Here is a 12,929-nt window from a genome sequence, read left to right as displayed (position 1 = left end):
CAGCATCTGTTGCAGCCGATCACGGACAAATTCGCTCCTGGAAATTTGTTCTGACGCTGCTACAGAAAACGATCCCATATACTGAAAAAAAAAATCACATGTAACTAATAGAGAAGAACTCGAGGGAAATAAGCCCTCCAACTACATTATGGTGAAATAAAAACCTATTTAAACGCAGTGCCGCCTGACGCACGACCTATAAATTGTAACTTTGTTCGTGTCGAACGAAAATTATTACAGGGCACGAGCATTTCATCAGGACTTTACATGACAATAACATGCTCTGGTGTATCGATCAGATCCTAATAACAGACAATAGATTTACTGTTAATTGATAATATGAAGTGATTTAACTAAATACAGAGGGCTGCCGACTGCAAATTGCCAATCAGGAATGCTGTTCATTACCCAGCAGAGTATTCGAAATTTGTAGATTTATCGTATCGACTTTATAACCCAATTGGCTTACAAAGAAACGCCTTTCGCCGTAATGTCGCGCGACAAATCGTAAAACCAAAATAAATCGTGCTGTTAAATTTAATTTTTATAATAAAAGCAATTTTACGACTTTTCGGCAGTTGTCGGCGATAATGTATCACATTTTAACATTGTAAAGCCGCCTTAAATAAATTAAGCTGTTATTATTTAAGCCCGATTGATAAAAGTTTTGGGTTACACGACGTCGGCCGATTCGAGTCGTCTCTCAAATGGACCAATAAAACCGAACCGTTCTTATTTTTTATTTTCTTTACGTGATTCGTCAAGGTGCGGGCGAAACGAACTTCCCAATTTAAATAAAGTAGTCGGCCATTTTCCGTAAAATGCGTTCGCTAAACTTATTTAACGTAAATTAAATATTTACTAAAATCACTTTTCTGCGAACAGATCGGGACGCGACGTAATGAAAAAGTTGAGTTAGTTGGGAAAGTTTTCCGGGGATCATTTCTTATTTTAAACTTTTTTCCGGAGCGGAAACCTTTCTTCTCGTTTCGAAATCAAAGAACGCCAGTGAGTGGCATCCTTTCAAGTTGTGCCCCAAGGCTGACCGAGTGCAGAAATAAAGCCGGACTTCAACACATAGATTAAGGCACACACATGCACGACGGCTTTAGCACAAGCTAATGGAAACACAAACAATGTTGCCTGGGGATCACTTTTATTTCTTGCGACTTCAAAGCTGCGTATGTCACTTGTGCGGCCACATTTGATGCTTGAAGGGAATTTTCGGATAGGGCCCCGGAGGTGGACGGTGACCAAGGGTTTGTTGTGTTAGAACTTTATGGACGTGGTCCCTTATGAGGCTAGTAATGATGTAATTTTGCGTTAATATAACGACATGTCCTACATTTGCCGAGTTTATTTTTCCCTTTAAGAAAAACGTGATAAAGTAGATGTTTACGCAACAAGTTCGGAAAGCAGTGTTTTCCACATGCCAGAGAAGGGTTCACACTCATGCGGAACATAAGCTTCCAGAATTTAAAGAACTTGAAAACTTAATAATTTTGTTATTTTTGACAATGAGAAATTTGACAATATAAATTGTGGTATAGTTTTCCAAATTCCGTAAGATTATAAATATAGCTAAAGCCGGATTTGCGCTGGTTGGCAAGATATTGGGACAAAACTTGATTTATGACGATAGGTTAAGAGATTTTAGAATCTCCAGAATATTTTGAAAAAATCGTAGAAGTTGGTTTAAAGATTCCAAAGATTCCAAAGATTTCAGGGAATGTTTGACTAGTAATTCTAGAGATTGTACAGTATTTAGAGGTTACAAATATAATACAAACTTTAGGTTCTATCGATTCTAGCCATTCTAGATATTTTCAAAATTCTAGATACTCTAAAGATTGTAAAGATTTTGGAGAGTCTAGAGATTCTAGAAATTACAGATATTCCAAATATTCGAGTATTCTTAGAGATTGTGAATAATTTAGTGATTCTAGAGATTGTAAATTTTTAGAGTCTAACGGTTTTAATAGTCCTAGACATTCTGAAGATTCGAAAGATTCTGAAGGTTCTAAAAATTTCAGACATTCAAGAAATCCCAAAAATCCTATAGGTTTTAGATATTCTCGAGATTCTGAAGATTCTGTAGTTTTTAAAGATTCTAAAGATTTAAAAAATCCGAAGAATTCGGAGATTTGGATTTTTTTGGAGATTCTAAAGATTTTGTAAATTCTTAAGGTTGGAGAAATTAGTGAAATTCTAAATATTCTAGAGATTCTGGAAATGTTAAAGATTTCAAGAAATCCAAACTTTTAGGGTCTAGTCATCTCTGAATCTCTAGAACGTCTATAATCTCTAGAATGTTTAGAACGTTGAGACATTTACAATCTCCAAAATTTTTTAAAGTATTTCGAATGTTCCACATATTCCCAAAACTGGTTTAAACATTCGGAAGATTCCAGAGATTTCGAAGATTATAGTAATTCTAGCGATTGTAGAGTATTCTAAGATTTTAAATATAGTAGAAACTTTGGGGTCATAGACATTCTGAAGTTTCAAAAGATTCTAAAATTTCAGAAATTCAAGCGAATTCCAAAAATCATAGAGATTCTAAAAATTCCAGAGGTTTTAGATATTCTCGAGATTCTAAAGATTCGGAGTTCTTAAAGATTCTAAAAATTCAAAAATATCCGAAGAATGGAGAGGTTTGGATTTTTTGGAGATTCTAGTGATTTTAGAAATTCTTAAGGTTCGAAAAATTCGCGAAATTCTAAATATTCTAGAGATTCTAAAGATAGAAATTCTCTAGAAGTTCTGCAGATTCTGGAGGTGCTAAATATTCTAGAAATTGTAAAGATTTCAAGAAATCCAAACTTTTAGAATCTAGTGGTTCCAGTTATTCTAGAGGTTCTACAAGTTTTAGAGATTCTACAGATTCTGAAGATTTTGGAGATGCTACAGATTTTGGAGATTCTAAGAGATGATAGTTTTTAGAAACTTTAGAATATTAAGAACCTTTAGTATCTCCAAAATCTCTAGAACCTTTAGAAAACCCAGAATCTTAAGAATCCTTACAATTTTTTGAATCGTTAGACTCTAAAACTTTAGGGAATTTTTGGAATGTTTAGAATTTATCGCTAAAACCTGTAGAATTCCTAGAATTTTTAGAATTTCTAAAATATTTAACATCTCTGAATCTCTAAAACGTCTAAAATCTGGAGAATGTTTAGAACCTTGAGACATTTAAAATCTCCAAAATTTTTAAAGTATTTCGAATGTTCCAAATATTCCCAAAACTGGTTTAAACATTTGGAAGATTCAAGAGATTTCGAAGATTCTAGTAATTCTAGCAATTGCAGAGTATTCTAAGATTTTAAATATAGTAGAAACTTTGGGGTCATAGACATTCTGAAGTTTCAAAAGATTCTAAAATTTCAGAAATTCAAAGAAATTCCAAAAATCATAGAGATTCTAAAAATTCCAGAGGTTTTAGATATTCTCGAGATTCTAAAGATTCGGAGTTCTTAAAGATTCTAAATATTCAAAAATATCCGAAGAATGCAGAGGTTTGGATTTTTTGGAGATTCTAGTGATTTTAGAAATTCTCAAGGTTCGAAAAATTCGCGAAATTCTAAATATTCTAGAGATTCTAAAGATAGAAATTCTCTAGAAGTTCTGCAGATTCTGGAGGTGCTAAATATTCTAGAAATTGTAAAGATTTCAAGAAATCCAAACTTTTAGAATCTAGTGGTTCCAGTTATTCTAGAGGTTCTACAAGTTTTAGAGATTCTACAGATTCTGAAGATTTTGGAGATGCTACAGATTTTGGAGATTCTAAGAGATGATAGTTTTTAGAAACTTTAGAATATTAAGAACATTTAGTACCTCCAAAATCTCTAGAACCTTTAGAAAACCCAGAATCTTAAGAATCCTTACAATTTTTTGAATCGTTATACTCTAAAACTTTAGGGAATTTTTGGAATGTTTAGAATTTATCGCTAAAACCTGTAGAATTCCTAGAATCTTTAGAATTTCTAAAATATTTAACATCTCTGAATTTCTAGAACGTCTAAAATCTCGAGAATGTTTAGAACCTTGAGACATTTAAAATCTCCAAAATTTTTAAAGTATTTCGAATGTTCCAAATATTCCCAAAACTGGTTTAAACATTCGGAAGATTCAAGAGATTTCGAAGATTCTAGTAATTCTAGCAATTGTAGAGTATTCTAAGATTTTAAATATAGTAGAAACTTTCGTGTCATAGACATTCTGAAGTTTCAAAAGATTCTAAAATTTCAGAAATTCAAGCAAATTCCAAAAATCATAGAGATTCTAAAAATTCCAGAGGTTTTAGATATTCTCGAGATTCTAAAGATTCGGAGTTCTTAAAGATTCTAAAAATTCAAAAATATCCGAAGAATGCAGAGGTTTGGATTTTTTGGAGATTCTAGTGATTTTAGAAATTATTAAGGTTCGAAAAATTCGCGAAATTCTAAATATTCTAGAGATTCTAAAGATAGAAATTCTCTAGAAGTTCTGAAGATTCTGAAGGTGCTAAATATTCTAGAAATTGTAAAGATTTCAAGAAATCCAAACTTTTAGAGTCTAGTGGTTCCAGTTATTCTAGAGGTTCTACAAGTTTTAGAGATTCTACAGATTCTGAAGATTTTGGAGATGCTACAGATTTTGGAGATTCTAAGAGATGGTAGTTTTTAGAAACTTTAGAATATTAAGAACCTTTAGTATCTCCAAAATCTCTAGAAACTTTAGAAAACCCAGAATCTTAAGAATCCTTACAATTTTTTGAATCGTTAGGCTCTAAAACTTTAGGGAATTTTTGGAATGTTTAGAATTTATCGCTAAAACCTGTAGAATTCCTAGAATCTTTAGAATTTCTAAAATATTTAACATCTCTGAATCTCTAGAACGTCTAAAATCTCGAGAATGTTTAGAACCTTGAGACATTTAAAATTTCCAAAATTTTTAAAGTATTTCGAATGTTCCAAATATTCCCAAAACTGGTTTAAACATTCGGAAGATTCAAGAGATTTCGAAGATTATAGTAATTCTAGCGATTGTAGAGTATTCTAAGATTTTAAATATAGTAGAAACTTTCGTGTCATAGACATTCTGAAGTTTCAAAAGATTCTAAAATTTCAGAAATTCAAGCAAATTCCAAAAATCATAGAGATTCTAAAAATTCCAGAGGTTTTAGATATTCTCGAGATTCTAAAGCTTCGGAGTTCTTAAAGATTCTAAAAATTCAAAAATATCCGAAGAATGCAGAGGTTTGGATTTTTTGGAGATTCTAGTGATATTAGAAATTCTAAAGGTTCGAAAAATTCCCGAAATTCTAAATATTCTAGAGATTCTAAAGATAGAAATTCTCTAGAAGTTCTGAAGATTCTGGAGGTGCTAAATATTCTAGAAATTGTAAAGACTTCAAGAAATCCAAACTTTTAGAATCTAGTGGTTCCAGTTATTCTAGAGGTTCTAAAAGTTTTAGAGATTCTACAGATTCTGAAGATTTTGGAGATGCTACAGATTTTGGAGATTCTAAGAGATGGTAGTTTTTAGAAACTTTAGAATATTAAGAACCTTTAGTATCCCCAAAATCTCTAGAACCTTTAGAAAACCCAGAATCTTAAGAATCCTTACAATTTCTTGAATCGTTAGACTCTAAAACTTTATGGAATTTTTGGAATGTTTAGAATTTATCGGTAAAACCTGTAGAATTTCTAGAATCTTTAGAATTTCTAAAATATTTAACATCTCTGAATCTCTAGAACGTCTAAAATCTGGAGAATATTTAGAACCTTGAGACATTTAAAATCTCCAAAATTTTTAAAGTATTTCGAATGTTCCAACTATTCCCAAAACTGGTTTAAACATTCGGAAGATTCAAGAGATTTCGAAGATTCTAGTAATTCTAGCAATTGTAGAGTATTCTAAGATTTTAAATATAGTAGAAACTTTGGGGTCTAGCGATTCCAGCCTTTCTAGAGATTCTAAAAATTCTAGAAACTGTAAAGATTGTAAGGAATTTGGAGTGTAGAGATTATAGAAATTCCAGATATTTCAAATATTCAAGTATTCCTAGAGATTGTGGAGAATTTATAGATTCTAGTGATTGTAAAAATTTTAGAATCTAACAGTTTCAGCAGTCTTAGACATTCTGAAGATTCGAAAAATTCTAGAGAATCTAAAAATGTCAGAAATTGAAGAAATTCCAAAAATCGTAGAGATTCTAAAAATTCTAGGGGTTCTAGAGGTAGAAATTCTCTAAAGTTTCTGAAAATTCTGGAGGTGCTAAATATTCTAGAAATTGTAATGATCTCAAGAAATCCAAACTTTTAGAGTCTAGTGATTCCAGCGGTTCTAGAGGTTCTACAGGTTTCAGAGATTCTAAAGGTTCTGAAGATTTTGGAGATGCTACAGATTTTGGAGATTCTAAGAGATAGTAGTTTTTAGAAACTTTAGAATTTTAAAAACCTTTAGTATTTCCAAAATCTCTAGAACCTTTAGAAAACCCAGAATCTTAAGAATCCTTACAATTTCTTGAATCGTTAGACTCTAAAACTTTAGGGAATTTTTGGAATGTTTAAAATTTATCGCTAAAACCTGTAGAATTCCTAGAATCTTTAGAATTTCTAAAATATTTAACATCTCTGAATCTCTAGAACGTCTAAAATCTCTAGAATTTTTAGAACCTTGAGACATTTAAAATCTCAAAAAATTTTAAAAGTGTTTCGAATGTTCCAAATATTCCCAAAACTGGTTTAAACATTTAGAAGATTCCAGAAATTTGGAAGATTCTAGTAATTCTAGCAATTGTAGAGTATTCTAAGATTTTAAATATAGTGCAAACTTTGGGGTCTAGCGATTCCAGCCATTCTAGAGATTCTAAAAATTCTTGATAGTGTAAAGATTGTAAGGACTTTAGAGTGTAGAGATTCTAGAAATTCCAGATATTCCAAATTTTCAAGTATTCCTAGAGATTCTAAAGATTGAAAAAATTTTAGAGTCTAACGGTTTCAGCAGTTATACACATTCGGAAGTTTCAAAAGATTCTAGAGATTCTAAAAATTTCAGAAATTCAAGAAATTCCAAAAATCATAGAGATTCGGAGTTCTTAAAGTTTCTAAAAATTTAAAAATATCCGAAGAATGAAGAGGTTTGGATTTTTTGGAGATTCTAGTGATTTTAGAAATTCTTAAGGTTCGAGAAATTCGCGAAATTCTAAATATTCTAGAGATTCTGGAAATGTTAAAGATTTTAAAGATTCTAGAAGATCTAGAGGTAGAAATTCTCTAGAGGTTCTGAAGATTCTGGAAGTGCTAAATATTCTAGAAATTCTAAAGATTTCAAGAAATCCGAACTTTTGGATTCTATTGGTTCCGGCGATTCTAGAGGTTCTACAAGTTTTAGAGATTCTACAGGTTCTGAAGATTTTGGAGATGCTACAGATTTTGGAGATTCTAAGAGATAGTAGTTTTTAGAAATTTTAGAATCTCAAGAACCTTTAGTGTCTGCAAAATTTCTAGAACCTTTAGAAAACCCAGAATCTTAAGAATCCTTACAATTCTTCTCAAATTGCACTATCTAATGATGTTGCTAAATGCAATGCAACACTGGTAGCGCAAACAAAAATTTTACAAACTCATACTGAGCAACTGACTGTCCACGAAAAATCAATTGCTGACCTTCAGTCGGCCAATAAAGACCTTTTGGTACGTGTTGATAGTGTCACTGACGCATTGGAATCATTTAATCAGGATGTGAGGGCTCCTCCTTTTAGGGCTGACTTAGCTTCTTCATCAGATGATGTCATAAGTGAAGCTGTGGAACAAGCTCGCAGATCTAATAATATTATTATCTATGGTATCATTGATACAGACAACACCGAGCATGATAAGGCAGTTCTTGCCAGACTGTTAGACTGTTTTGCCATCGATCTTTCTATCGTCGCCTCTTTTAGCAGGATGGGCAATTTCTCCACGTCAGCTAAGAAGCTTAGAGCTTTAAAAATAATGTTTACTAACTCGCAACTGGCTAGAACCATTCTGATAAAGAGGGTGACATGTTTATCCAATACGGAGTTCTCTAAACTGCAATTCTCAGATGATAAAACCCCAAAACAATTATCTTACCTCAAATCTCTGAGAACTGAACTCAAGAGTCGTCAGGAAAAGGGTGAAAACGATATCACTATCAAATTCATCAAGGGTGTTCCCAAAATTATTAATATTCCAAAAAACTAACTGCTGTTAGTGTTACTGAATTGACACTTACTTATACTAATCTTTGTTCTCTTCCAGCTAAATATAACGAATTTCTAGCATATATTCAACTTTCTAAACCTTCAATAATTCTAATCTCCGAAACGTGGCTTCATCTTGATTATACTGATCCAATTATATCCATTCCTGGGTATACTATTTACAGGGCAGATCGCGCAGATTATAATGGTGGTGGTGTTTGTGCCTATTTGAATAATGATATTATCTCGTCTTTTTTGGTGTCAACTGTTAATATTTCCACGCCTACTACTGAAGCATTATCGATATTCTGCAAATCTTCTATCCTGTCCTTTGTAATAATTTGTGTCTATCGTCCCAAATACGCTACTGCTGAAGATGACGCCATTTTATATAATAACATCCATAATGAATTGTTACAGTCAAATTGTCATAATCATTTCATATTTGGAGACTTTAACTTCCCTATGATTAAATGGGATACTGGTACCTGTCCGGATTCTGTAGGTCCTTCTAAATTTATTGAATTTCTTCATAATAACAATTTATCTCAACTTATAGACAAACCTACTAGATACAGAGACGGAGATACTCCCTCAACTCTTGATTTATTACTAACTAGTGATCCCAATTTGATTTCCACTCTCGATTTTGATCCTCCCATTGGTAAATCTGATCATGTTGTCGTTAAAGCCACCATGCAGACCATCAGCTATAGCAATAAACAGAAAGTGACTGGGTATAAACGAGTGATACATTTTCCTAAAGTGGAGCGAGATATAAATGCGGTTAACTGGGAGACTTCATTCTCACAACAGACTCTTCCTCATTGCTGGTGGTATTTTGTTAGTATCGTTAATTCCTCTGTTATTTCCAACAGTAAGCTAAAACCATTTACCTACAACCCTGTTAGACCTTGGATTGATGATCATGTTTTCAATCTCATTAAAGTTAAACGCAAATTATGGCACAAATTTAAAAGAACTGGCTCCGTAGTCGATTACAGAGCTCACAGAGCATTTTCCAATGAATTATCTAAAACGATCTTTAATAAAAAAAAAACATACGAGGAAAATCTCATATCATATAATAAAAACAAATTTTTTAAGTATGTGAGGTCGTCTTTAAGTTCCAAAGTTTATCATCCTATACTTAGAACGAATGACGGAAAAGATGCAGATGATAAGGCCCTCATTGCTAACATGTTTGTTGAAGCATTTACCAAATCTTACACCAGTATTTCCAAGTCTGTGAGTTACATTTTATCTATGAGAATTGTCGACTCGCTTACTTCAATAATCTTTGATTCCAAAACGGTTGAAGATCTATTGAATAAGATAAAAATATCAACATCTCCAGGGCTTGATCTTCTCTCGCCGCTACTACTCAGGAGTTGCTCTCGATCCTTGTCATTACCTCTGTCTTTAATCATGCAAAAATCGTTTAATGAGGGTTGTTTGCCAGATGTTTGGAAAACCGCCTCAGTCACTCCTATATTTAAGAAAGGTGATAAACTTGACGTTAATAATTATAGACCCATTAGTTTAACCCCTATTGTTACTAAAATTATGGAACGCATAATTGTTACTAACATGTATAGATTTTGCGCTCAACATAATATAATACCTAAAACGCAACATGGATTTATGCCAGGCAGATCAGTCGTTACTAATCTTTTAACCTGCATTAATGATTGGACCCTTGCTCTCAACAATAATCATCCGATTGATGTCATATATTTAGATTTCTCGAAAGCATTTGATAAAGTCCCACATGCTGCTTTGCTGCTTAAGCTTGATCATACTGGCTTCCGTGGCCAACTTTTATCCTGGATTAAAGCATACCTTTCGTAAATTTTGTGTACGTGTTGGGGATCATTTCTCAGATTTTACTCCGGTTTCTAGTGGGGTCCCACAAGGTTCCGTCCTTGGACCATTACTATTTCTAATTTATGTTGCCGACCTTCCTCTGCACGTCAAATGCAAAATTTCTTCTTTTGCGGACGATAGTAAATTATATGGTAATCCACTTTCCGATTATGCACGGTTGCAAAATGATCTCGATCAGATCTCCCTCTGGTGCGCTAGTTGGCAGTTGCCACTAAATGAGACTAAGACTTGGTCCTACATTTGGGAAAGAATAATCCAAAATTGAATTATACCATTAATTCTGTAAATTTAACCAGTTCCGATTCTTATTGTGATTTAGGTGTTACTATCTCTCATGATATGTCGTGGTCACTACATATAACTTCAATATGTAAGAAAGCAAGATCAATGCTATTTCTAATCTCAAAGGCCTTTAAAACACTATCCCCATCCGCATTTGTTCGCCTTTACTGTCAATATTGTCGTCCACTTCTTGAATATGGATGCATAGTCTGGAGTGTAGATTGGATCAAAGATCTCAACCTTATTGAATCCGTTCAGAGATTAGCAACGAGAATTCCTTATGGCTATCACCGTCCATCTTACGAAGAACGACTCTCTAACCTAGGTATCCTAAGTCTTGCAGATCGTCGAAATAGAGGTGACTTAATTTATATGTATCGTATACTTCACGCAAATTTTAATTGCGATCTTTCTTATATGTTACCTTTGAACCGCGACGTAAGGCTAAGAGGTCATGCGTTTAAACTAGCTAAGCAAAGTGTTAAGATAAAATGCCGCCAGAACTTTTTTGCAAATCGATCCTTCGACGCATGGAACGGTTTACCTTCTTCTGCTGTCACTGCACTGACTCTGTCATCTTTTAAGAAAGAAATTGACACAATTCTTTTTCAATGTTGAATAAAAATCTGTCTACCTATTTTGTACATATCACCCGATAATAGACTATTATAACGTTGGGCTCATAGAAATTAATTTTTCTTGCCCAATTTTTTGTTAACTTATAATAATAATAATAATAATTTCTTGAATCGTTAGATTCTAGGAATTTTTGGAATGTTTAGAATTTATAGAATCTTTAGAATCTCCCGATTCTCAAAAATCGCTAAAACCTATAAAATTTCTAGAATCTTTAGAATTTCTAAAATATTTAACCTCTCTGAATCTCTAGAACGTCTAAAATCTCTAGAATATTTAGAACCTTGAGACATTTAAAATCTCCAAAATTTTGAAAAGTATTTCGAATGTTCCAAATATTCCCAAAACTGGTTTAAACATTTAGAAGATTCCAGAAATTTGGAAGATTCTAGTAATTCTAGCAATTGTAGAGTATTCTAAGATTTTAAATATAGTAGAAACTTTGGGGTCTTGCGATTCCAGCCATTCTAGAGATTCTAAAAATTTTAGATACTCTACAGATTATAAGGACTTTGGAGTCTAGAGATTCTAGGAATTACAGATATTCCAAATATTCAAGTATTCCTAGAGATTGTGGATTTTGGAGATTCTAGTTCGAGAAATTCGGGAAATTCTAAGTATTCCAGAGATTCTGGAAATGTTAAAGATTTTAAAGATTCTAGAGGTTCTAGAGGTAGAAATTCTCTAGAGGTTCTGAAGATTCTGAAGGTGCTAAGTATTCTAGAGATTCTAAAGTTTTCGAGAAATCCAAAATTTTAGAGTCTAGTGATTCCAGCAGTTCTAGAGATTCTAGAGGATTTAGAAATTCTAAAAAAATAGTAGTTTTCAGAAAATTTAGAATCTCCAGAATTTTTAGCATCTCCAGAATGTCTAGAATCTCTAAAATTTAGAATCTCAAGAACCTTTAGAAAAATCAGAACCTTAAGAATCTTTACAATTTCTGGAATCGTTAGATTCTAAAACTTATGGAATTTTTGAAATTTTAGAATTAATAGAATGTTTAGAATTTTCTGATTCTCAAGAATTTCTAAAACCTCTAGAATTCTTAGAATCTTTAGAATCTCTAGAATTCATAGAATCTTTAAAATCTCTAGAAGATTTATCATCTCTGAATCTCTAGAACATCTAAAATCTCTAGAATGTTTAGAACCTTGAGGCATTTAAAATCTCCAACATTTTTAAAAGTATTTCGAATGTTCCAAATATTCCCAAGACTGGTTTAAACATTCGGAAGATTCCAGAGATTTCGAAGATTCTAGTGATTCTAGCAATTGTACAGTATTCTAAGATTTTAAATATAGTAGAAACTTTGGGATCTAGCAAGTCCAGCCATTCTAGAGATACTAAAATTTCTTGATACTCTAATGTATCTTGATTAATGTGCTTAAAATCGGTGCAACTTTTTTCAAATTTAACCAACTTCGTATCTGGTTTACTTTTCGTTCATTGCGTACTAAATGAAATCTAGCCAGTCGGTTGTAGAAAAAATATTTTCAAATGCAAATATGAAATTTACTTTTTCTCTAGTTTGAGGTGATGTGGATTTTCTTTTATTTTTCTCCAGGGAAATTATGAATAAATAACTTTCCGCTAAATCTGTATCTTAGACAAAATAAAAAAACAGATTATAAAACACGAGAATATTAATTCGAAATTGTATTTATCAGCAAAATTTATATTATAAAAGTGAAATGAATATGAAAATTTGTAGCCAAAACTGGCTAATTACTCAGAGTGACAAAGTAATCTATTACTTATGATATTTAAGAGCTTCAGAATAAAAAAATATGTTATGTCGATCATATTATTTTCCTTGAAAGCAAATTTCGTTTTTAATGGAAACAGGTATCAACAAGATATCGTTTGGTAGAATTTTACGCTAATAGTGCACGTTTTACACAGCAAATTAAAAAAA

The 12,929-nt window shown here is 32.4% G+C and overlaps 1 protein-coding gene across 1 annotated transcript in view; it reads right to left on the bottom strand.

Moving 5' to 3' along the window:
* Nucleotides 1-12,929, bottom strand: part of LOC135128578 (EGFR adapter protein-like) — an 803,179-nt gene that overhangs the window by 391,658 nt on the left and 398,592 nt on the right. The window contains exon 2 of the mRNA XM_064055467.1: nt 1-81. Within this exon, the coding sequence (XP_063911537.1) occupies nt 1-81 (81 nt within the window). The remainder of the gene's footprint in view (nt 82-12,929) is intronic.

Source organism: Zophobas morio, unplaced genomic scaffold, assembly GCF_036711695.1.
Source record: "Zophobas morio isolate AGI-343-1 ecotype UQ-CSIRO unplaced genomic scaffold, CSIRO_AGI_Zmor_V1 ptg000014l, whole genome shotgun sequence".
NCBI classification, from domain to species: domain Eukaryota; kingdom Metazoa; phylum Arthropoda; class Insecta; order Coleoptera; family Tenebrionidae; genus Zophobas; species Zophobas morio.
This window is presented reverse-complemented; position numbering and strand designations above follow the sequence as displayed.